Source organism: Magnolia sinica, chromosome 19 (genome assembly GCF_029962835.1).
Source record: "Magnolia sinica isolate HGM2019 chromosome 19, MsV1, whole genome shotgun sequence".
Taxonomy (NCBI): Eukaryota; Viridiplantae; Streptophyta; class Magnoliopsida; order Magnoliales; family Magnoliaceae; genus Magnolia; species Magnolia sinica.
Genome location: NC_080591.1, coordinates 871502 through 897462, shown reverse-complemented (window position 1 = coordinate 897462; position 25961 = coordinate 871502). Strand labels below are relative to the sequence as shown.

The following is a 25961-nucleotide window of genomic DNA, read 5'->3' as shown; positions in this document are numbered from 1 at the left end:
GCGTAGTCACTTTACACTTGAGATCATCCTCTTCTTTCAAGAGATATAATCCACCTTTCTCCTTTAATTGAGTCGGCCTAGACGTGGTGTTCGCCATTGGGTAATAGTCCCATGATTGTGTTTTTTCAGCGAGACTATCGAGGTAATCCCATACCTCGTCAACATCTTTGTTGATGAACTCTCCATTACACATTGTCTCGACCATTTGGCGCATGGAAGATGTCAGTCCATCGTAGAAAAAATTTGTAATGCGTCACGTTTCAAATCCGTGTTGTGGGCATGAACTGACCAAATCTTTGAACATTTCCCAACATTGGAAGAATGTTTCATCTTCCTTTTGGGCAAAGTTCATGATTGCTTTTCTGAGGGTAATCGTTTTATGATGTGGGAAGAATTTTTTTATGAATTCCCTCTGCATGTCGTTCCATGTGCCAATGGATCTAGGACGCAATGAATGTAACCACATCTTAGCTTTCTCTTTTAAGGAGAAAGGAAAGAGTTTCTGCCTAATTGTATCCTCAGATACATTAGGGAAACATAATGTAGCTATAATCTCATCGAACTCTTTCAAGTGTAAATATGGACTTTCTGATTCAAGTCCATGGAATTTGGGAAGGAGTTGGATAACTCCTGGCTTGATGTCCATTTGTCCTGTGTTTTCAGAAAAAATCATGCATGAGGGCATACTCACTCCCGCCGGTTGTAGATAATCTCGTAAAGTACGAGGCGGGGGTGCCTGTTGCACCTCATTCTCATCTTGGGTATCCCCCACCCTGGGTGGAAGTAGAGGAGGTTGGTCTTCAGCCATAACTTCAGTTAACTCAGGGGATTTCGAGCGGTGTCTAGTCCTGCGATGGATAGTCAACCCCTCAACCAATCCTCCTTCAGTCAAGAGACGTCGAGTGTCGTCACGGGCCCACTTGGGCATGAAAACACTCGCAGCCCTCAATTAAAAACCTAATCCTAAGAAAGGAAAAGAAAATCTAGAAAGAAAGAGAGAGTTGGAAAGAAATTATCAAATTGGAGTCCTAAGTTAAAAACCTGCAAAATAAAACAAAAATAAGTTAGATTCTAAAAAGAGAAGAATGATCCTTTAAAAGAAAAATAACAGTAAATTAATTTCTAAAAGAAGGTATTCTTAAAAAAAAAAAAAAAGTGGAAATTTCTAAAGTAAATTAGGAAAGATCTAAACTAGAAAGTAAATTATTAAAAGAGAACTGAAAAATAGAAAGGAAGGAGCTTACCGAATTAGAAATTTCTATCTTAAAGGCCTACAAAATAGGAAGGTTAGTTTTTAAATAAAAATTCTAAAAATAAATGAGGAAACAAATTAGATTTTAAAAGAGTTAAAAATAGAAAGTGAAAAACAAAAGAGAAAAGTTTCTAAAATTAGAGGATTTTTCTAGAAAGGGAAATAACTAACCTAATTTCTAAAAATAAACTGCTTCCTAAAAATAGAAAAAATACTAGAATTAAAATTTTCAAAATTTAAACCCTAATTCTAAAAGGTAGAAAAAGTAAAGAGATTAGGAAGGAATTACCAATTTATAGACTTATGTCAGGATCCTACAAAATATGGAAACAAGTTAGTTTCTAAGAATAAAATAAAATAAAAACTTTTAGCCTAAAGTTAGTAAAATCCTAATCCTAACCTAATTCTAAAACTAATTAATTTCAGAGAATTGTAACCGTCAGTCCCGGCAACGGCGCCAAAAACTTGTTCACACCCCAAGTGCAGGGTTGTGATGTAGTAATAAACTCGGTAAGACCGAGGTCGAATCCACAGGGACTGATATCTGTACGTTATCTGAAACTAAGTAGAAATAAAGCTAGACTAAGATGTGATCTAAACCAAATAGAATTTAAGAAATAATTTGTGGAATAATTATCTAATAACTTAAGGAATTCAAAGGAACGAAACTAGGGATTCAGAGGATCCACTTGTAGGGATCAGGGAGATCTTATGCCTGCATCAAGGATTATGGAATTCAAACTGAACTTACTTGATCTGGTTTTCAAGAGATGAAAAGTATATGAATTAGAATGGATTCCATCATCTTACCATGCCCAGGAGACAAAGTAAATAACGGGATTAAACTAATTGCCAACCAATCGAAAGTACATGAAAGTTAGGAAGAGTACTATCATCCAACCATGCCCAGGAGACGATGATGAACAACAGGGTCTCCTGACGTCATAAACATCAAAAGAGAAAAAGATATATTCAAAGCCATTGCAAACCCATTGTAATTTCAGTCACAACAGACCATTAAAGACTGAGTAAATATTCTTTTAATAATCAACTCAAAACCAAGTTCAGTTCATGAAAAGCAGGAAATAGTGTCTCCCATCTCGCTACAGGCTTCACCTCTTAGCCCTAGCTAAGAGGATTAGCTACACATGATATGGGCTAAATTCTAACTAAAAGAAAGAAGAAGAAGAAGAAAAAGAAGAGGAAGAAGGAGAACCGTTTCAGCCAAGCTTTGGATCCACACGCTGACAGCAGCCACGTCTCCTTTCAACCTCTTGCTTTCTTTTTCACGTCCAGCCCCACGATCCAGCAGAAAAAACACCTGCTGCTTCCCACGTGCAGCAGCAACCGACCTCAGCAGCAGCAAACCACGTTCAGCAGCAGCCTACCGCAAGCCTCCCTCTGACGTGCAGCAGCAGCCGAAACCGTTCCTCAAAACCGAGACCCGTTTGATCCTCTTACACTTTCTCTCTCTCTTTTTTTATAGCACTCTCGTTGGCACCTAATTTCCGTCCTCCATGCGGAAGTTTTTCGCATAAGAGACTGTGTTGGAGTCGGAATAGAAGAGCTTTCGCAGCAACTGAGTTCGTCTGCGCAGTAAAAACGCAAAACAACTTGCGTTTGGAGTGTCTTTGCGGCGTGATATCGACCTTCCTGACAATTCTGAAATCTTAGCTAGGGTATTGGCCTCCCTGTAGACATATTAGACGGTCTGGATCACTCAAAATGTTAATGATCGTGATCCACTACCTCCCGCAAATCCCGGATTCCCCGAACGCACGTAAGGCGTACGCAGAGGCGCTGACGTGTTCGGTGGGCCCCACAGAGGTATTTTTAAAGAAATCCACCCCGTCCATTAGATTCAGGATGAAATTTCGGTCAAAAATGGGTGGTTTTGAACGTCCATTCATGAGGCCCAAAGAAGAAATCATGCCAAAATTCATTTTGAACGTTGCAGGAGTGCCTGTTTGTGGCCTCTGTATCGTGCACATGTGCACGCTTGGGTGTAAAATTTTAGTAAGGGTTTATAGTATTTGAGGCCCTCTACACGATGGATGGCTTGGATCATCTGAAAAATTACACTGTGGGTCCCACTACCGTCCGCAAAACGGACGTCGTCCGTCCGTTACGCAGCGCGAAACGGCTGCTGCCGTGTTTGGGAAGGAGACGCAGGTCAGCGCTGCTGACCCGCGTCTGTTGGCTCGGTGCGGCTCGGGTCTACGTGTGCTGTGCACACACACATCACATACGGGCCCCACTGTGATGTGTTTCAACAATCTGATCCATCCATTCATTTTCCCATCTTATTTAAACCGTCGAGACCAAAGTTGAGACAGTTCCAAATATCAGGTGGGCCCAGAATCAACGGTTTATGGGCTGATCTGTCAGTTGGGGTACTTCCATAGTGATCCGAGGGCTGAAATTTGATATGTACGGTTAATTTATGGCCCTCAGGCCATGTATGAAGTTTTGAGCCAATCAGATGGCAAGAACTATGTGATCTTGCATTTTTCACCAATTTCGGGCCTCTTTAACGTGAAGGGCCTGCTTTCCTCGGATCCTTGATGCATAATTCCATCGATCTTCGTCTCCTGGAGTCCGTCCCTTGCCTTGGGTGTCATCAGAGCGTTAAATCCATGCTTTTAGTACCCTTTTCCAGTCCAAGCTCGTGAATACACCCTGCATCACAAACATGATTAAATCAGGCCGTTAAACAATACTATGTTTTTAAATCCAGGTAACAACTGGGTCTGATATGCAATATTTGACCATCAACACCGCCCCAAGAGCATAATCAGAAGCGTCGCACATAAGCTCAAAAGGAAGGCTCCAATCGGGTGGCTGCATGATAGGTGCAGTGGTTAACGTGCCCTTAAGCTTGGTGAAAGCTTCCTGGCACTGCTCAGTCCACTCATACGGAGCATCTTTTTGAAGAAGATTACATAAAGGACGAGAGAGAAGACTAAAGTCCTTTATGAATCGCCTGTAAAATCCTGCGTGTCCTAAGAAGGATTGCACGCCTCTGATGTTCTTGGGTGGAGGTAGGTTAGAGATAAGATCGATTTTTGCCTTATCTACCTCGATTCCTTTGGACGAGATGATATGCCCAAGGACAATTCCCTTCTGAACCATGAAATGACACTTCTCCCAATTAAGTACCAAGTTCTTTTCTTCACATCTTTTCAACACACATTTAAGACTTTCCAAGCACTTGCTCAAAGATGGACCGTAAACAGAGAAATCGTCCATGAAGACCTCTAGATATTGCCCTACCATATCAAAAAAGATACTAAGCATACATCGTTGAAAGGTGGCAGGGGCATTACATAGTCCGAATAGCATCCTTCGATAGGCAAAGGTGCCGTAGGGACATGTAAATGTGGTCTTTTCCTGGTCTTCAGGGGCTATCTCTATCTGGTTGTAGCCCGAATACCCGTCAAGGAAACTGTAATAGGAATGACCAGCTAACCTTTCCAGGATCTGATCAATGAATGGTAAAGGAAAGTGGTCTTTCCTCGTGACGGTATTCAACTTCATGTAGTCAATGCACATTCTCCAACCAGTAGTGACTCTAGTTGGCATGAGTTCATTATTAGCATTGGCTACGATGGTGATTCCGGACTTCTTAGGGACTACTTGAGTTGGACTCACCCATTGACTATCAGATATAGGGTATATAATACCCACATCCAATAGTTTAAGAACCTCGGCCTTAACCACTTCCTTCATGTTTGGATTTAGTCTAAGTTGTGGTTGCCGAGCGGTTTTTGCATTATCCTCAAGATATATGTGGTGAGTACAAATCGAGGGATCGATTCCCTTGAGGTCCGCTATCGTCCATCCCAGGGCTCCTTTATGCTCAATGAGAGTAGATATGAGCATACTCTCCTGTTCTTTCTCCAGGTGGGCAGAGATCACCACCGGGTATGTCTTATCTTGACCTAAATAGGCATATTTCAAATCAGAGGGCAAAGGTTTTAGGTCAAGCTTCGGCGGCTTGAGGTTAGACGGTAGAGGCACTACATCGGTTTGTGGCAATTCTTCAAATTGTGGCCTCCACCGGTTAACTTCAAGTACCGGTGCAGTATCAAGCAAGGCACACGTCTCCCTAATCATGTCATCATCAAAATCATGGGAGTGGGCCAGGCACGTCTCCAGATGGTTGGAGGATAAGCTCAGCGGTGTCATATCTTCCACGAAAGAGTCAATCATGTTAATGTCGTGGAAATCGTCATCATCCTTTGAGTTGCTGCCGTTATTGAAAAAAATGTTTAACTCCAATGTCAAATTTCCAAAAGACATAGTCATGATACCATTCCTGCAATTGATAATTGCATTTGACGTGGCAAGGAATGGGCGACCAAGAATGACGGGAATCTAAATGCTCATGTTATTGATGGGTTCGGTGTCCAGGATGATAAAATCTACAGGGTAGTAAAATTTATCGACCTGGACTAACACATCCTCAATTATCCCTCTTGGTACACGAACAAAGCGATCAGCAAGTTGTAGTGTGGTTAGGGTGGGTTTTAATTCACCCAAACCTAACTGTTTGTATACCGAGTAGGGAATCAGATTGACGCTCGCTCCTAAGTCAAGAAGTGCGTAATCAATTCGATGGTTCCCGATTACACATGATATGGTTGGGCTACCGGGATCCTTGAATTTCTGCGGCATGTCTTGCTTCAGGATGGCACTCACTTTCTCAGTCAAGAAGATTTTCTTTTGAATAATTTTCCGTCTTTTTGTTGTGCATAAGTCTTTCAGGAATTTGGCATATGAAGGTATCTGTTTAACGACATCAAGTAGAGGAATGTTGACTTTCACCTGTTTCAACACCTCTAGGATATCCTAAGAGTTAGAGAGAGATTTTGGTGAAACCAACTGTTGGGGGAATGGAGCAACTGGCTTCTCTAGAAGTTCCGGTTCTACTTTTTGTGGGGCATCACTGGATCCATCATTGTTGTCCTCTTCTGGTTCTTGAGGCTTTTCGGGCCTAACCGGAAGAGTTTTATCAATGATCTTCCCACTCCTAAGAGTGGTGATGGATTTAGCATGCCCCATTTGATTTGAAGAGTTGGGATCATTACTCTCGTACTGCGGTTTAGGATTGGGGAGAGGTTGTACAGGAAGCATCCCCTTTTCTATAACCGTCATACGAGAGTCTATCTTTTGCATAAAATCTGTAATTCCCCGCATTGCCTGAGCCAGCTCTTGTATGGGATTTTGAACCAGTTCCTCTTGAGGTTTCACTTGATTTGGATTTTGATTGAAGAAACCTGGAGGAGTCGCCGTTTGTCCATTCCTCCAATTAAAATTTGGATGATTTTTCCAGCCAGGATTGTATGTATTGGAGTTAGGTCCAGTAAAAGGTCTTTGATAATTATTTACGGCATTGGCTTGTTCATTCAACACTCCTCGAAAGGCGGGTATTGTAGGACAGTTTTCAGTTGTGTGAATGTTGCAATCACAGATGCCGCAAACAATTTCATTGACCTTATCCTTCTTTCCTTCCATGGCCTTAACTTTCCTTATAAGCGTAGTCACTTTACACTTGAGATCATCCTCTTCTTTCAAGAGATATAATCCACCTTTTTCCTTTAATTGAGTCGGCCTAGACGTGGTGTTCGCCATTGGGTAATAGTCCCATGATTGTGTTTTTCAGAGACTATCGAGGTAATCCCATACCTCGTCAACATCTTTGTTGATGAACTCTCCATTACACATTGTCTCGACCATTTGGCGCATGGAAGATGTCAGTCCATCATAGAAAAAATTTGTAATGCGCCACGTTTCAAATCCGTGTTGTGGGCATGAACTGACCAAATCTTTGAACATTTCCCAACATTGGAAGAATGTTTCATCTTCCTTTTGGGCAAAGTTCATGATTGCTTTTCTGAGGGTAATCGTTTTATGATGTGAGAAGAATTTTTTTATGAATTCCCTCTGCATGTCGTTCCATGTGCCAATGGATCTAGGACACAGTGAATGTAACCACGTCTTAGCTTTCTCTTTTAAGGAAAAAGGAAAGAGTTTCAGCCTAATTGTATCCTCAGATACATTAGGAAAACATAATGTAGCTATAATCTCATCGAACTCTTTCAAATGTAAATATGGACTTTCTGATTCAAGTCCATGGAATTTGGGAAGGAGTTGGATAACTCCTGGCTTGATGTCCATTTGTCCCGTGTTTTCAGGAAAAATCATGCATGAGGGCGTACTCACTCCCGCTGGTTGTAGATAATCTCGTAAAGTACGAGGCGGGGGTGCCTGTTGCACCTCATTTTCATCTTGGGTATCCTCTACCCTGGGTGGAAGTAGAGGAGGTTGGTCTTCAGTCATAATCTCAGTTAACTCAGGGGATTTCCAGCGGTGTCTAATCCTGCGATGGATAGTCAACCCCTCAACCAATCCTCCTTCAGTCAAGAGACGTCGAGTGTTGTCACGGGCCCACTTGGGCATGAAACACTCGCAGCCCTCAATCAAATTCAAAGTCTAATCCTAAGAAAGGAAAAGAAAATCTAAAAAGAAAGAAAGAGAGAGTTGGAAAGAAATTACCAAATTGATGCCCCTAAGTTAAGGACCTGCAAAAATAAAAACAAAATAAGTTAGATTCTAAAAGAAGAGGAACAATCCTTTAAGATAAAGGAAGAAGTAAACTAATTTCTAAAAGAAAGTGGAAACTTCTAAAATGAATTAGGAAAGTCCTAAACTAGGAAGTAAATTACTAAAAGAGAACTGAAAAATAGGAAGTAGAGAAAGAGCTTACCGAATTAGAAATTTCTATTTTAAAAGCCTACAAAATAGGAAGGTTAGTTTCTAAACAAAAATTCTAAAAATAAATGAGGAAACAAATTAGATTTAAAAAGAGTTAAAAATAGAAAGTGAAAAACAAAAGAGAAAAGTTTCTAAAATTAGAGGATTTTTCTAGAAAGAGAAATAACTAATCTAGTTTCTAAAAATAAACTGCTTCCTAAAAATAGAAAAAATACTAGAATTAAAATTTTCAAAATTTAAACCCTAATTCTAAAAGGTAGAAAAAGTAAAGAGATTAGGAAGGAATTACCAATTTATGGACTTATGTCAGGATCCTACAAAATATGGAAACAAGTTAGTTTCTAAGAATAAAATAAAATAAAAACTTTTAGCCTAAAGTTAGTAAAATCCTAATCCTAACCTAATTCTAAAACTAATTAATTTCAGAGAATCGTAACCGTCAATCCCCGGCAACGGCGCCAAAAACTTGTTCACTCCCCAAGTATAGGGTTGTGATGTAATAATAAACTCGGTAAGACCGAGGTCGAATCCACAGGGACTGATACCTGTACGTTATCTGAAACCAAGTAGAACTAGAACTAGTCTAAGATGTGATCTAAACCAAATAGAATTTAAGGAATAATTGTAGAATAATTATCGAAAACTTAAGGAATCTAGAGGAAGGAAACTAGGGATTCAGAGGATCCACTTGTAGAGATCAGGGAGATCTTATGCCTGCTTCGCAAATCATGAAAATCAACTAGACTTCCTTTGATATAGTTTTCAAGAGATGAAAGGTATATGAATTAGAATGGATTCCATCATCTAACCATGCCCAGGAGACAAAGCAAACAACAGGATTAAACTAATTACCAACCAATCAACAATGTATGAGGATCAGGAAGGGTACTGTCATCCTACCATGCCCATGGAGCAATGATGAACAACAGGGGTTCCTGACTTCATAAACTTAAAAAGGGGAAAGAAATACTCAAAGCCATTGCAAACCCATTGTAATTTCAGTCACAACAGATCATAAAAGACTAAGAAAAATATTCCTTTAATAATTAACTATATCAAATTCAGTTTAGAAATTTTAAATTAAAGGCATAAAGTAGGTTCTCCCATCTCGCTACAGGCTTCACCTCTTAGCCCTAGCTAAGAGGTTTAGCAACACATGATATGGGCTAAATTAAAAATCAACAACAGAAGAAGGAGAAAGGAAAAAGGGAAACAACTAGGTCCAGGTCCAGCCCAAGCCTTCTAATACTTCCTCCACATGCTCATCTCCAAAACCGAGCTCACGTGCCGGCAAGATCATGCCAAATTCCACGTTCCAGCCGGCAGCCCTGTCAATCCCATCAGCTAAACAAACCTGTGCTCACGTTGCAGCAGCAAAACACCTCCCGTTACGTGCCAGCAGCCACGTCCCTGCTCCCTTTCTCTCTCCGTTTCTCTTCCTTCGTCAAAGCCAAAACGAGAACTCCTCCACTGCCTCCAACTCCCTGGTCAAAAAGCTCCTTTCCTCCCCACGCCGATTCCCTTTTAATAGGGCTTTGCTGACGGTGAAACGTCCTCCGCAAGTCTGTTTACGCAAGGCCTCCTACGGAACCTTTGTTTACGCAGGGATTTAGACGATGCACTCCACCCTTGCTGATCTTGCTGATCGGTGAAAGATCTTCTAGGGTTTGGTCTAGTCCCTCATCCCTACAAGATGGACGATGCAGATCTTCAATCACCTTGAAGATAGGAGCCCACAACGATCTGTAACGTGGATTGTGCAACGGAGTCCGCGGACAGTGCGGTGCGGATTGATTTTCGTCCGGTTAACATAGATCAAGAAAACGCGCATTGACCAGTCGGTTTTTGACCCTGATCAAGAGGGGTGGACCGGATCATCCGAAAAGATCGTTTACGTGGCCCACCAGGATCGTCCGCAGATCTGGTCGCGAAGCAGAGACGTCGTAAGGCTTCTTGCGCCGTGGCTGATGGGCATTGATCGACCATATATGAGAAATTCACACCGTCCATTGCACTTTCCTCGAAAAACCGTTCGGATCTGGTCGGTTTTGGATTGACGTTGAAGCAGCCCACCTGATTTTCCATATTGCCGTTCAACCAACGTTTGAACGGTATTTTCCTGTGTATGCGAGCATAGGTTTTGAAAAACCTCATGTGTACGGTTGGTTTTACCTTCTGAAACAAATGGACGGCCCGGATTAGAGATATCTGCGATGATGGTGGCCCACCTGACTTCAACCGCAACTCTCTGTTGCAAACAGCAGACGGCTTTGCCGTTTTTTGAGTTGTAATCGGCCAACGCCTTGTTGACCGTCTTCAATTTCTCGGTGCACAGCGAGCCGTCCGGTACGTGGTGTACACGCACTGCTGCATAGGGTCCACTTTGATATATTCATGAAATCCGTTCCGTCCATCCATTCTGTCATATCATTTAAACCGTCCAGGCCAAGTTTGAAACATATCCAGATATCAGGCGGGCCCCACATAATGATTAAAGGGGCTGATCTGTCCGTTGGGCCACTTCTAGAGGGATCCAATGGATGAAATTTTACGTGTACGGTTCATTTACGATCCTCAGGCCACGTATGGAGTTTTGAACTGATCAGATGGTAGGTACCCTATGATCTTGCATTCTGGACACTTTTCAGGCCACTTGAGCTTCAGTTTCTCAATTTTCTCAGATCCCTAGCGTGCAAATCTGTCGATCTTGGTCTCCTAGGGTCCGTTGCTTGCCTTGGTAACTTCAGACTGTTAAATCCATGCTTTTAGTACCATTTTCTAATCCAGACTCGTAGATACACCCTGCATCACAAACATGATTAAATCAGCCATTAAACGGAATTATGCTTGTAGATCCAAGTAATAACTGGGGTCTAATATGCAATATTTGACCCTCAACAACAAGGAGCCTTCACCCACATCCCAAGCCAGGAGAAAAAAGACAAGAAGCAAACGAAGAAACACACATCCCACTGTAGTAAAAAAGAAAACAAATGAAAGCCCCATATCACACACCCCGAATCAAGAATGGAAAAAGAAAAAGTCATGCCTAACCAAGGCAATTGATGCAATTTTCATATTAGAGATGAACTTCCTATGCCTACTCGAAGCAAGCTTAATGCTGGCATTAGCACTGGAAACCATGGGACAAACAGATATAGCAAAAAGGCACGTGGCCTAAGAAGCAGATCCTTGGACAGACTGGCGGTTTTGAACCTCCAGGACAAACCCTATAAGATTAGCCCTGTAAAACTTGGATAAACCAATAAGAATAAGCTCAAGGCATCTATCAAGGGAGGGGATTCAGATTAGGATAATGAAGAACATAGCCCCAGCACATAGAATGAAAATTTGGAGGGAAACAATTCAGCCATAGCCTAGCATTGTTTAACGGGGCGCATGCGATATTTCATCTCCCCAGCCGCAGAGATATAGGGAAAAGAGGAGCAGGGAAGGACGCTCACTACAAATAGCCATTGGAATATTCCAACAGGCCGAGAAAAAAGTAGACATGTAATAGACATTTTGGACGAATGAAACCAACGGTGAGAAGTAAAATGGCATATTTATGCAATATAATACATGTACATATAAGTCAAGGTGAGCCAGGCTAGGCCAGGCTTCTTTAACTTGAGCCCAAGCCACTTGACTTAAAATCTGGCCATGCATGCAAGGTCCAAGCCGAGGCTTCTTTTTCTTTTTCTTTTCTTTACTTCTTCTTCTTCTTCTTCTTCTTCTTCTTCTTCTTTTTGGCAAAAGATCACGACAGTCCGTTTAATTATATTTAGAGCAGATTGTAATCAATTATTAATTGCTCAACAAGATACTACATTGTGGAATTTGTATCTTACTTTTATTTTATTTTTTCATTGAGAAATGACAGGAATATTAAGAGGTGAGAGATTTGTAGGTTTCTATAGTCACCTATCTGGATTCATGGAAAGAAGAGGAAAGCAAACAATGTTTCCCACCAAGCTTTTCGTCATTTTCAAGCCTTTGTTTGTGGGAATTTATGAAACACCAGTTTTCACTTTTGATCTTTGTTGGAAATAAACAATTTTAGTTTCTCACCGTAACCCTAAACAAAATAAATTTATTTTCCCACCTCTATCCTTGGGAAACTCATTTTCCCATGTTGGAAGGAAAATTAGTTCATGAGGGTTAAACCTAACTGTGCCACCATCTACATGTGCCAAATGAGGTAAATGAGCTAATTGTCCATCTTTGATTATGCCCCACATGTGCTACGATGCTACATGTGTCACCATCCATCTTCTTGTGCACCCCGCATGTAAACATTCTCATATTATTCTAGTATCCCACATGTGAGGCTATTCATCTTCTCTCCCGCCCTACATCTACTAATGTACCACATGTACCACCACTCATCTTCTCTTGCACCCCACATAAGCAAAACACTCCACATGCATTCATATGTCATGGACCATTGTCCATCTTCAACTGCTCCAAATATGGCATATGTGCCTATGGTGCCAATATGCACTAAGTGCTACCATCTAGCTTTAATTGTCCCAGTGTCAAACCTGTCAATGCATGTCTTCTGCCACAAGTACCACCATACAACCTCAAGCTCCACACATAAACAATGTTCGCCACAATTCAGCATCAAGCGCCCACATTACGCGTATACACATGATATTATGCATCTTCAAATATCTCCCACGTCCATATTTTCTGATTTGGCACATGCTAATGACTACCTAGAAATTTTTCTTAAATTCCTTTTTATTTTACTAATCAACAAATTTGAAGGTAAATTTTAAATTTTATACATTGTTTATTGAAAAACAAGTAAAACAATATTTCCTTTCTTACAATTTTCTAGAAATAAAATTTCTCAAAAAAACAATCTATTTCTTTTGAATAATTAATTTTTAAGAATCCAACCAAAACCAAGAAACCTAAGCATATTTACATAAATCTATCAAAATATATACATGGGGTGTCTGATTTTTAAATTTCATTTATACTTCATAGTAAGTGAGATTAAATAAGTAATAATTTTTTCCAATATTTAAAATCATAGGGCCAACTGTGATGTTTGTATCTTATCCACACTATCCATCCCTTACCCCATATCATCTCAGGGCATGTGCCGAACGAGGCAATTCCAAAGATCAAGTAGGCCACAGCACAGGAAATACTGATAATTGAATGCTTACCGTTGAAAACTTTTAGTGGGGCTAGAAGTTTTGGATCAAGCTGATATTTTATGTGGCCCTTTATGTATAACTGTGGGACTTTATGAACAAGTTGGATTACAAATAGAAATTAATATGAGCCCTTTACCTAAGGTGTGGTCCACTTAACCTTTAGATCTGCCTCATTTTTCGGCTCATGCCCCGAAATGTGCTATTAAAACGTGGATAAGTCAAATACATCATGGTGGAGCCCACAAATTTAAAACAGTACTGAGAAGGTACTTTTCCTATGAGTTTCCAAGCAAAAATCCTTTCCAACTTCCATCTCAAACAATTAAATAGAAATTTTAATTATTAAGAATTTACTTGTATTTACCATTTAAATAAAAAATCAAACAGCCCATAAGATGCATAGTTTCTGAAAAACTAGTAATCTGCCAATCCAATTATTCCAAGCTTTCAAACTTCTGTTACAGCCATCTATTTGTGTGGGCGGCCGTAAGTTGGTGGGTTGGCATCATCAAAACTAATTGCTTCTTTGAAATTGTGCACACTCCAACTTCCATCTTTATTGAAGTATATTTCAAGATGATGAGTGGACCAACTTTTTTCGCCGGTGGGTCTTGACTATCAAAACTTCCATGCTATTGGACGAACTGTATTTTTGCACATGGCCTGCCCTCGATGATACGGTTGATTAAATCGACTGAATCGGATATGAGTGGACAGCTCAGATAGATTGATGGACAGTCCAATTGACCCCATCCAGCTAGGAGACCTATAGCCTAATATTTAAGGTCCGGGCCCAGACCAAGTTGCAGACCTGACCCCTTCATGACGAAAGCCCACCGCTATAAGAGCTGATCAGTGGGGAAACACCCATAAAAGATTCTCCACTCATGTCTGCCAAAGGGCAATATTCGTTCCCCCATCATCTGCTAACGCGTGTCCTGCTCGATTCCATGGCCGGGATCTGATGGGACGTGATTTGGCTAGTCACGCCAACACCAGCCAGCTTGCTGGTGTCAAAGTGCTTTGGGCCCCACCATAAGGTATTTGTTTTATCCACGCCGTCCATCAATTTTTCCAGCTCATATTAGTGGATAAGACTAAAAATGAGGCAGTACAAATATCAGATGGACCACACCACAGGAAAAAGTGAGGATTGAATGGTTACCATTGAAAACATTTTAGGGGCCACGGAAGTTTTGGTTCAATCTCATATTTGTGTTTTCCCTTCATCCATCCAGGTATATGTAACCTTACCAACAGGTGGAATGCCAAATAAATATTGTAATGTGTCCTAGGAAGGTTTTAATGGTGGACGTTCAGTGTCTACTGTTTTCCTATGATGTGATCCACCTGATATTTTGATATACCTAAATTTTTGGATCATTCCCATAAGTGAGCTGGAAAATGGATGAACGGTGTAGATAAAAAAAAAAAACATACAACATGATGGAGAACACAGCGCCTTGACACCAGATAGCTGGCTGATGTTGGGGTCACTAGCCAAACCGCATCAAATCTGACGCAGGCCTCATTTTCGTTATAAATGGAATGGGAAACGACCGATCCCCAGGAGCCGATACGGGAGCAACGATGGTTGTTTTTACCCTTCTCCATCTCATTTCATTGCTTCTCATCTCGCTTTCTCTTTTCCAGATCGCGAAGATCTGCTTCCATCGTCATAAATCAACGGTGGGGATTCCTCCTGGGAGCTGTGGATTCCCTTTGATGGGAGAGACGCTTGAATTTCTTGCTGCCAATAACAGCAGCAGGGGATTCTACGACTTCGTCCGGATTCGCCGTCAACGGTAAGTCGGTTGAGTTTTGCTAATTTACGCCGTGGTAAAGAGCCAGGCTATCTGAGCCGTCAGATTGTCATCCGACTGCTACATTGACTGGCTCAGGATTCCAGTTGATGTATCCGGCGCAACTCCCAAATCAATTAGCATCTGATCTACTAAAACGCTCCAACTGCATCCATTGATTGAATGGAGCCAGTACATCCTAGCCGTTGGATTTAGATGATGGGACGATGTTGGCTCGGGCCAGATTTTCACCATGCAACTCATGTGCATGCTATTGGGGTGAAATTCAAATAAATTGCAAATATGGAGGTGATCATATCATTGATTTGGACAGTCTACCGAGTGGGCCCCACAACAACTTGGCCATTGCCCAAAAGAACTGATCTTGCCAGCAATCCGAACTATCGGTTTGGCTGCGGCCCACCTTCAGATAGCTTGAATCTCTAATCCCTTTTATTTATTTATTTATTTATTTATTTAATGTGACCCAATATACTGGTTGCACCAGTGTTTTAAACAGCAAGGATGTAGCGTCGTGTTCGTCTCTCTGAATTATGAGACTTAAGCTTACATTATGAGTTCTAAATTTTTAATTGAGAAAGTACAACTTAACTGCTTTAATACTATCTTTTATATTATTTTATTAAAATTATTTTAAAAATTAATAAATTATTAATTATAATGTTTTAGTGAAAAATAACGTGTAATATACACTTACTTAGAATATAGTACAAGTTATGTTATCTGGAGGGTATCGAAATAAATAAATAACATCAACTACATGTGACTAAAGTTATTTTAATGAGCTATATAATGTTAAAGGTAAGTTAGACAGCAAAGCTATTTTATAACAGTGATGCTTCATGCAAAGGTGCAACCCAGCAACTGTAGAGGCAATGCTGCATTTGCTTCCAGTGTTCTAAGCCGTTCAACTGTTGTGCTTCATGGGTGGTAGGCAAAAAATAAAAATAAAAAAATCTCCTCCCTTGAATGATTTTAACCATGCAAGCGAATGCATGGGTCCCAGTGGATGAACAGCCTGGATCATTGAACACTTGGGTCCGTGCATGGTTCCTCAACGAAGACGCATGCTATCTTAAGATTTTTCACCTCATTTTCCATTGATATTCATTCAGGGCTCCCCGTTTTGTGTATATGCCATTCTAATCCATTGAGGTGAAAAATCTGCCCCAGATGAGGGTATAACTCAAAAACCAGGCCATTCTAGAGCTTGAGTGGAGCACAACAAATCAGTGGTAGGCATCCCCTCCCAACTATTCATGCTGTGTGGCCCACTGGAGTCACAGATTGGACTGATTTTTGGTTTGGTCGGAGTGGATATCTTTAATATATCACGGTTGCCGCCACAGAACTCATTATCATTATAAATATAGTGAAAATATTTGCACTAGATCATGAACCAAAATAAATAAACTGCATTGATATAACGTTGGACCATTTCTTCATCAGGTATGGGAATTGCTTCAAGACGAGCATTTTCGGGAAGACCCATGTATTTGTTTCTAGTACTGAGGCTGCTAAGGCGGTTTTAGGCAGTGATTTCATAGATTTTACAAAGAGATATATAAGATCAATTGCGGAGCTTGTGGGTAATCAGAGCCTGCTATGTGCTTCTCAAGAACATCATAAGCTCATCCGAAGTGGCCTCTCTAATCTTTTCACGACGGACTCCACGTCCTTGTTTATCAAACAGTTCGACGTAATGGTTATTGAGGCTCTGAATGACTGGAAAGGAAAGGAGTCTGTGCTTGTACTCAACGACACCATGAAGGTTGTTAACCAAGATTCTAAATTGGTGTGTTAGAACTACATTCAAGGGAATTGTTTAATGCTCTGGTAGAGTACTACTCTTGATACACGATATCAATAAAGTGAGTAATTGTTATGGACCCCTTTGTTGCCAACTCACAGTTCAATAAAACTGGCAGTGCTAGTTTAGATGTCGACTGTGAGAAGACTTATGAATGGGCTGGGCCTGGGCCAATTCATAGAAATCCCAGCGCATGTGAATGAACCGTGGCCTTGGCAGGAAAAACACGCCTGGATCCCTGCTCGGCCAACAATATGTTTTAAGAACTGTTCAATCTAGGCCGCACCAAGCAGTTTTCTAATTGGGCTAACATAAGGAAGCCCAGCCCACAGAAAATAAATTAGGTCCAAACCTGCATGTAAATGGGCATGGAAACTGATGCATCCAACGACCCAGATAGTGAGTTTTCATAGGAAAGAGTAGTGGATGGAAAGAAAGAGTGGAGAGTAGGATATATATATATATATATATATAGTACATTCCATTAGCAGTTCCTTCGTTCATGGATTTTGGGTTTTATACTTTCTAATTCTAGAGCCACTATTTACAACCTCCTTGTTGATAGATAAGCCCACCCTTGTGATGTAGTACAAATTGCATACTACTTCATGAATGCACTATAACTTTTGATGGGAGGCAATTTGCCACTACCAAAAAACTACCGTTTTTATGTCAAAATTATAAGCAAGTGTTAATTTTTTATTTTTTATTTTTAGTAAGTTGTTTTTATAGTTGTTTTAAGATTTAAAGGATCTTGTGATGATTTTAAATCTCCATTTTAAACTATCTATGAGAGTTTGAATTAGATTAGACATATCTACTCTTTTTAGTAAATTTTACCATTCAAAAAAAAAAAAAAAAACACTCTTTTGAATTAAATTGTGTTTTGGACGTCCTTACTTATAAAAAACACATCATGCATCTTTTAAAGAACAAACATGTCTACTATTATGAAGATCTCTCTGCCTCTCTCTCTCTCAATGTCTTCTTTCCTCATAGATTGAAAGGTTTATTCCTCCTCACAACAATATGTTAAATCTTTGTTTCCTTTTTCTCCATGCACCCGTTGGGTAGGTTTTTCTACTTCATGTTGCAACAGTACAGCTTTGCACTAGCATGAAGGACTTGGGTTGGGTATTCCCCTCTGCCTATACTAAGCTCAGCACACGAAGAACATGGTGAGATTGGATTAGATGGCAGTTTACCATCACAGGTGGGGCCACATAAAGTATGCTTGAAAGTTGTTCAAACACAGATGGGCCACAAAAGGTACTATGTTTGAAAGTTGTTCAGTAAAATACCTAATTGTACGGTTTCTATCTTTAAAAGCAACATGCCATTCAATCAAATCTCACCATGTCATGCTTGTACGAGTGAGCCCAATCCAAGTCCAACATGTAAAGGATAGATGGCAAGTAATCATCGGACTAAATTCAAATTGTAGTCCTCCAGCTGGCCGATGTGGATTAGTGTGCGCGTCCCACTTCAGGAGGTAGGTCTAACTCAAGATGAACCTATACATTTGAAGAAAAAAAAAAAAATTTGAGCTAAATGTAAACCGTGGACCATTATATGATTATATCCGTCCATGGATCCATATTTCCCCATGGCCCATTCATGACGAGACCTAGCTCCTGAACAGTTCCACCCATCCATGTGCATGGCCCAACTAGTGGACCACAAAAGGAAGATGTAGATATCAACTCCCATTTCCATATCCTGAAATCTAGGTTATTTTTATTTTTATTTATTTATTTATTTATTTTGTTGCAGATAACGTTTGTTGCCATATGCAAGATGCTGATGAGTTTAGAGAATTTGGGTGAACTTGAAATGTTGAAAAGAGACGTTGGTGAGGTTTGTGATGCAATGTTGGCTTTTCCCTTGAAATTACCCTGGACTAGATTCTACAAAGGGCTCAAGGTACTTATTTTTATTTAATCTTTTACCAATTGTTGGGTTTTTAGAATGAGTGTACACGTGGCCCAACATTTTATTTTTATTTGGTTAATCCTTTAGAATATGAGATAAGAAATATTAACTAGATGAGACAACCAGGCAAGGAAAAGAGTGATGGAAAGATTGAAGAAAATAATAGCAATTAGAAGACAAGGGTTAGAATATCATGAAGATTTTTTGCAATCCCTTTTAATGGACGGTGGATCTTCATGTGATGTCCCACTGTCAGATGTACAGATCCAAGATAACATCTTGACTTTGATCATTGCAGGTTAATCTTTCATGCTTTCTTTCTTTTTTTTTTCTTTTTTTTTTTTTTTGGTAGATCAGTTTATGAGGAAAAGTGGGACCATTTAACTGATAGAAAAAAAAATAAAAAAATTGAACGGTGCAGGTCAGGTTACGACAGCAAGTGCAATGACATGGATGGTCAAGTACCTTGATGAGAATCAAGGGGTTCAAGAAACACTGAGAGTAAGCTTTGTTTTTAGCTTTGGGGAAAATGAATGGTAGTTTTGCAGGACCACCCGTGCGGGTAGTCCTTCAGGCCTTGTGATTGTGAGCTATTACTTGGATGGAAGATGATGTGAAAATGCTACTGATTGCATGATCTGGTGGGTCACACCATTTCCTGTAAATGGGTGGTTAAAGTTTAAAGCTACATAAGCTAACTATTCATAGTCTATACTGAACTGTACTTCATAAGATGTTGGGCCAGGCCCATTAACACCGGTAGTTCGGGCAAACTACTTAAGGGGCCTAAGCAGCTGTTTACAGAGAGAATGTTGGGGCAATCTCTCTGCCATTGATCTTCATAATGTGTGTGTATCCATCCTTTTTATTTCCTATTTCTATTCAATTATAGTTTACAAGTGAATTAAATGTTATTCTAACCATTTGATCAGGAATTGCAATTCTTATTAGCCAACACAGCTGGTGGGCCATCTCTCAGACTTGAAGATTTGAATGAAATGCCATACGCCTCTAAGGTAATAAACCAAATCACGCCACTTAAACTGATTTAAGTGGGCCTGAAATTAGTAATCCACCAGCCCATTGGCCTCTACCAGCAGCCTAAAATCTCTTGTTCGAATGCATGAGTCTTGAATAGAGCTGAGCTCAGGAATTGATGTTTATGCAGGTTGTGAAGGAGTCGTTGAGGATGGCGTCTGTGGTTTCATGGTTCCCAAGGGTTGCACTCAAGGACTGCTGGATTGAAGGTTCAATTTCCAAATTTCACCCTTTATCAACATCCTACACTTTTTATCTCCTTGGGCTGGAATTGTGGCTGTCAATAGGGACCCAATGGACCCGACCGGATTTTATCGGTTAAGGGATCAGTTTATGGACCCATTGAGATAAAGGCTGGGGTTTGGGTCTCACCTTCTTGGACCTGTTTAAAATCAGGTCTGGTTGAGTTCAGGTTGGGTCAAGCAATTTGGACCCCAGCTACGATCATATCAGGTTCGGTCTACTAACTGGACCTGGTTAAAATTAGATTGGATTTAATCATCGTACTTACTTGGGTTCAGCTTGGATCCATGACTTGGACGAGTTAAAATTCGGATCTGATGGGTCCAATAATAGGGATGGTGTGGAAGCAAATCTGAATTCAATCAAACAAGATGAAATAAAACGTAAATCAAATATGCAGAGAACACACTAATTTTATGTAGAAAAACTCACATGGGAAAAGCCACGTCTCAAAAGGACAAGCAATCCACTATCAAACCATATTGTATAGGTTTTGGAGGTTACTTGCATCAATTTATTAATAGACGTGACTTTTCAAAACTCCTCCAGGTTTCCACGTCAGAAAAGGATGGATTGTGAACGTTGACGCCAGGTCAATACACTTCGATCCAACCGTGTATGATGACCCAATGAAGTTTTGTCCTTCCAGGTTCGATGTAAGTTTATACAAATATAAGCCGCTTTGGAATTTGGAGACACTGATACTCTGGCTGAGCCTAATAATACGCAGGCACTAAGAAATTACTTTGAAGATTTTATTTTTATTTTTATTGAGGATACATTTGTAGTTGTAATTACTTTAAAATATTGCATACGTGGCATATAAGTAATTTAAATTAAACTGTCCAAATTTAGTGTCCCACTTTAGATGCATCCAAACCAAAAACTTATTCATATTTGATTATCTGGCTATGTGATTGGTGGATATTTATTGGATGCTTAAAAATGAAATATACTCAACCGCCTTATTTCAACAAAGATGCGCCCCCCAATATGAGAGGCTAGGATTGTTTAACCCATCTAATTTAGGGACTATGACCTAATAGGAGTGGCCTTGGCACTTTATAATGTTTAATTTGAGTTAATGTATGTCACATGTACAAGTTTTTGCCTTTACATGGAGTATTAAGATTGACAGAGTATCAATAGAATTGTTAGTGTATTGGGATGTATGTGAATTTGATTAAGCCACATGCTATGGTTAGAGATGAACATGGTGGTCAAGCAGTAATTAACCTAATAATTTTAAAATTTATTTTGCATGAGCCTATCTCTACCAATAGCATGCGGCCCAATCGAATCCCGTCACATAATAACATACCGCGTTATGTGTTAAGGGGGTTCCAGTTAGGGGTGTACATCAAGTCGAGCCGAGTCAAGCTAGCCTCAGCTGGTCTCGGCTCAAATAGTGGCTGACCTCAATTCGAACTTGGCTCGACTCGGTCCCCGAGCCTGGCTGGCCAGCTTGGCTCAGTTCAATCAGCAACTAGAGCCAAGTTCGAGTCAAGATCGAGGCGAGCATTAAGGCATTTCCATAAACACCTGAACTGAAACTTCAAAATCCCATTGTTTTACAAACAAAGGCAATGATTTTACAAGTATTTTCTCAAACACCTAAGTAACATAAAAACAAGAACCAAAAAAAAAAAGGTATCCATTTCATGTACATACCTTCCTTGCCATCAGCCAAACCTTCCTTGCCACCGGCCACATTTTGTTGAGTCATTTTATCAAATAGTTGGTGAGCGACATCAATGGCAAAGTAACCGAGTCACCAAACTAGTTCGATCTGAGTTTGATTCGAGCTGAATTCAATCCGAGTCGAGTCAAGCTAGGGCTTGCTCGAACTCATTTTCGAACTCAAAAAATCAGCTCGACTCGGCTTGAATTCAGCTTTGAACCGAGTTAAATCGAGCTTTTTCGAGTCGAGTCGAGTGAGCTAACCGAGCTAGCTCAGTTCATGTACACCCCTAGTTCCAGTCCTTACCTTAGTGGTAGACTCTGACGAGTTTTAACACGAGTTATGTGTTAAGGTCCTCACACCATCATGTAGCTTGGTAGTGTTGGGACATTTGAGAACCACTTGCGCCGGCCAAGGATGAGCCCATCGTTCAAACATGCTACGGGCATGCTCATCTCTGACAACAGCACCTGGGCCAATCAAATTCCACTGTAGCTTAACACCATGGAGCTATTGGCGCCATCTATTATCCTGCCATCTATCATCATAAACAGGTGTCAATGTGACACGTACGTGCGCTGAATCTGTGACGATCATAAGGTGGGCTGGCGAGCCATCTATCATAAAAATCACTGGGCGGATTCATTATGTAAGAAACAACCAATGATTATCAATCTTGTAACTGTCAATTTCTGTGTGGCTCACCCGATCAATAGACCGAATGAATTTTTGGGCCATGAAATATTCGCCATATATAGGGACCACCCTGTGCAAATTATGTACGGATCAAGCACATACGTGAGATGTTGGCACAGCTCTTGAACATGCCATTGCTTGCCGTCCTGTGAAGATGACTAAATGCAAGAGATTGGTTCGCCCATCAGGTGGACCATCCCTAAATGAAAAGAATAGACGGATCAAGAAACAAATTGGCAATGGTCACATTCAACATAAAACTGACTTGCGCAATTTAGGAATGGCCATCTTCATCAACCACTCGGATGTCCCCGCACACTTATGACAAAGAATAGACGGTTTCAAAAACTTGCCAATGGTCCACATTTATCAATGGCCAAAAGCGGTTATGTCCACATTCAACGGTAAAATGTCCAATGAACATACGGGATCATTTTATTTTGTCAGTGAAATTTATTTTTTTGGGACCATGACGCGTCAATCAGTTTGGACCATTTGATTGTTACAAACATGGACCGTGGCCCAATGGTTAGCTAGGATCATCCAATCAGTTCAATTTTTGGACCATATCCCACACTTTCTTCGTTTTTTTTATGTGACAGGAGGACTCAAAACCGTACAGTTTCCTAGCGTTCGGAACAGGGGGAAGGACATGTCTAGGCATGAACCTGGCTAAGGCCATGATGCTGGTCTTTCTTCACCGACTCGTTACAACATACAGGTGTGTTGCCATCTCTTCATCTGATGGTTGTTACACCAACCTGGGTCAGGTCTTCCACCGGTCTAGTATGGACGGCTAAAATCAAAATATGAAATAGGCCTGGCCCCACCAGATCAAGATCTAGGGCTCAAGCAAGGCAATGATCTTGTCCCATTGACTCAGTTGGAAGACAGAGACAACATGGTGGACCTTACATTCCAACTGTTTGAAGTATGTTGGGATAACTATCAAGGTTGGAGTGTCATTGACAAATGAAATAGCTAGTATAACCATAGAAGGGTGCCCCATGTCTTGTATTTGTTGGGCCCAAGTCTCAATTGTCCGTATGATCATGTAAATGCTATGTGTTTGATTTTAAGCAGGTGGAAGGTGATTGACCCAGATTCAAGCCTGGAGAAATGGGCACTCTTTCCAAGGCTCAAAAGCGGATGTCCAGTTCGTGTAACCTGCATTAGGCCAGATGAGACGCTGCCTTAAGTTTCCCATGCCTTCCCTCACATTCCCACTCGTACACACACGTGTATGAGATCTGAGGTTTCTTCTGGCATAAAAATCATGCATTTTCACACCTCAGGTAAGCCACAGTATATCAAAATTAAGTAGGGGCCATGGTTCAGGATCCATCCATTGCTGTACAAAATCTCATAATTGATAGGAAGATCCTAGCTATAGAATGTTTGGCTTTTTATCAGTGGATTGTGAACCATTGTTATGTTTTCTTTCTTTAACTATGTATATGTTAGACCCATTCAGTAGTTGGGACTTTATAATTAGGTAGATTTTTGTTCCATGGGCCATCTACGGTCGGGTGAGGTGCACCCAATAAAACCCATTGGGGGAGAAAGTAGAGTTGCTTGATCGCTGTATGCCTAACATCACAATCCATATGATTAATCGTTGGTCGTGGACCCCATGTGGTGGGGCCCACCAGAGCGCCCACATGCATGGTGAGTTCAAGTGAGGACGCTTTAAGGGCCCGTTTGGCCGGGTGGATTGGAAGGGATTGAATGGTAGTAGGGTGGATGGCATGGATTTCTAGGTAATGATGGTGTTGTCAGTGGATTGTCTGGAGATCCATGGGATTGATATATCCCTGGATTGCTATATCCAGTCTGTTTGGCGCGCCCGGCCAATCCCGGTATTAAACCTTCTCATCCCTTCTAATCCCTCACACCAAACACGTCCCAGGCAAATTTGAAGGATGAGGGTGGATTTGATGGGATTTAAATGTAATGATGGTGTTGTCAGCGGATTGTCTTGAGATACATGGGATTGGGATCAGATCACCGACTCTGATTATAATCCTCCTAAGGCCCACTGTACTGTTTATTTGACATCCAATCCTGACGCAGGGGAGGACGTGAGGTCGAGCACCGTCTTCCTCAAGAGGATAACTATTCCGAATCCACGGAACTTCTCTGGACTCCTCACAGAGACAGAAAATAGAAATAAATTCTAATAAATTCGAAATTGATTGATGAATAATTGATAATTTCCTAATGTGTCTCCTTACACCATTAATATAGGAAAAAAAATAAACTAAAATTCGTAATTACCAAAAATAGCAAAATTCTAACTCTAATAAAAATCCTAATTCTAATAAAACTCTTCTAAGGCCTAATTTCTAAAAATAAAAATTGCAAATAAACTTTCTCTAGAAGAGTCCTAGTATAACTAAAAGTTATTTCTAAAAGGAAAGAAAATCTAAAACTCTAAAAATATTTAAAAAATCGGAATTACTAAAAATAGTAAAATTTTCCTAAAAATTCGTTTTTGAACTGAAAGCGCGCCTTTTTTGACGAAACGGATAGATGCGACCCACTTTGTGGGTCGGTTCACCTCGGATGGCCCATTTCAGTAAAGATTGATAGGTTGTGCGCCCCATAACGATACCCGGATCAAAAGTTATAGTCAATTCACGGTCCATCTTCTTTTGGCTCAACCATGCTAGGAACGTGTCTGTGACAGGTTCTACATCAGACCCCTCCACTTGAAAAAAACTCGTCCTCGAGTTACACAAGGGACTTGACACATGAGTCTGAGATAACTTCTGACGCCGATGTTCATTAGACTTTTTTTCGTACTTGGCATTAAGCTTTTGAGCCGATACGATACATATACTCATGCTTTCCTTGACTTGACTAATATCGATTAATTCCTTCACATCTGTCTTCAAGATTTCATATATTTTCTGATAATGTGGACAATTAGGCGGACTTACCCCTGCGATGGGATTAACGTGATTTTGCATATCTCGTATGGGAGATAATTTATTAGGGAGTTCATCGAGCACAATCCCCTTGAACTCCTGCGATACTGGTTCCAAATCCTCTAGGATATTCACAGGCTCCACATATTTTTTCTCTTCAACTACTGTATATATGTCTCCCGTTTCCTCAGATTGTTTAACAAAGGCCTGTTCAGTCATGAGAGATTGTTCTTTCACTTTAGAAGTCTTGAGTTGGCTCATCGTTCCCATAGGGGTCACATGTTTTCCACTGATGAATCCTGTGGTTTGTTGTAACTCCGTTTTGACTCGGTCACCTCTCGCCGATAAATAATAGGATTTCTCTGCATAACCCTTTAATGATTGGTTATCTTGGCAATAATTTTGATTTTGTTGGAATAATACCTGATCGTAATTGGTAGGGAAGAATCGCATGCACAATAACTTCTTCATCCACGACCACATGCGGATTGGCGCCTTCATCCGTCTCGTTCGCTCGAGTTGAAGTTGTTCCCACCAATCTGAAGCTCTGCCCGTCAACTTGTAGGCCACGAGTTTAACTTTCTTTTCTTCCATTATGTTCATAT

General features: G+C 40.6%; 1 protein-coding gene and 2 non-coding genes across 4 annotated transcripts; all 3 read left to right on the top strand.

The window, feature by feature from the left end:
* The first annotated feature begins 263 nt into the window (after positions 1-263).
* Positions 264-370, top strand: LOC131235775 (small nucleolar RNA R71). Its single transcript, XR_009166296.1, has one exon. It is a non-coding gene; the product is annotated as a small nucleolar RNA R71 (small nucleolar RNA).
* A 6679-nt stretch (positions 371-7049) lies between these two features.
* Positions 7050-7156, top strand: LOC131235774 (small nucleolar RNA R71). The gene has a single exon (XR_009166295.1). It is a non-coding gene; the product is annotated as a small nucleolar RNA R71 (small nucleolar RNA).
* A 7617-nt stretch (positions 7157-14773) lies between these two features.
* Positions 14774-23934, top strand: LOC131234793 (abscisic acid 8'-hydroxylase 2). Of its 2 annotated transcripts, XM_058231750.1 has the most exons (10): positions 14774-15008; positions 16476-16797; positions 18610-18759; positions 18895-19066; positions 19190-19269; positions 19701-19784; positions 19937-20015; positions 20599-20705; positions 23029-23147; positions 23510-23934. In XM_058231750.1, the coding sequence occupies exons 1-10, from the start codon at positions 14794-14796 to the stop codon at positions 23622-23624; spliced, it is 1443 nt and encodes a 480-aa protein (XP_058087733.1). In that variant the 5' UTR covers positions 14774-14793; the 3' UTR covers positions 23625-23934. The 2 variants fall into 2 exon arrangements, with proteins under 2 accessions (XP_058087733.1, XP_058087734.1); XM_058231751.1 differs by lacking the exon at positions 20599-20705.
* The last annotated feature ends 2027 nt before the right edge of the window (positions 23935-25961 follow it).

What these genes read in the sequence shown, in the direction of transcription:
- LOC131234793 (XM_058231750.1), top strand. Translation starts at nt 14,794, where the DNA reads ATGGTTGTTTTTACCCTTCTCCATCTCATTTCATTGCTTCTCATCTCG. An exon ending in TACTCAACGACACCATGAAG is followed by an intron (nt 16,798 to 18,609) that starts GTTGTTAACCAA and finishes ATTTTGTTGCAG; the next exon opens with ATAACGTTTGTTGCCATATG. An exon ending in GGGTTCAAGAAACACTGAGA is followed by an intron (nt 19,270 to 19,700) that starts GTAAGCTTTGTT and finishes CCATTTGATCAG; the next exon opens with GAATTGCAATTCTTATTAGC.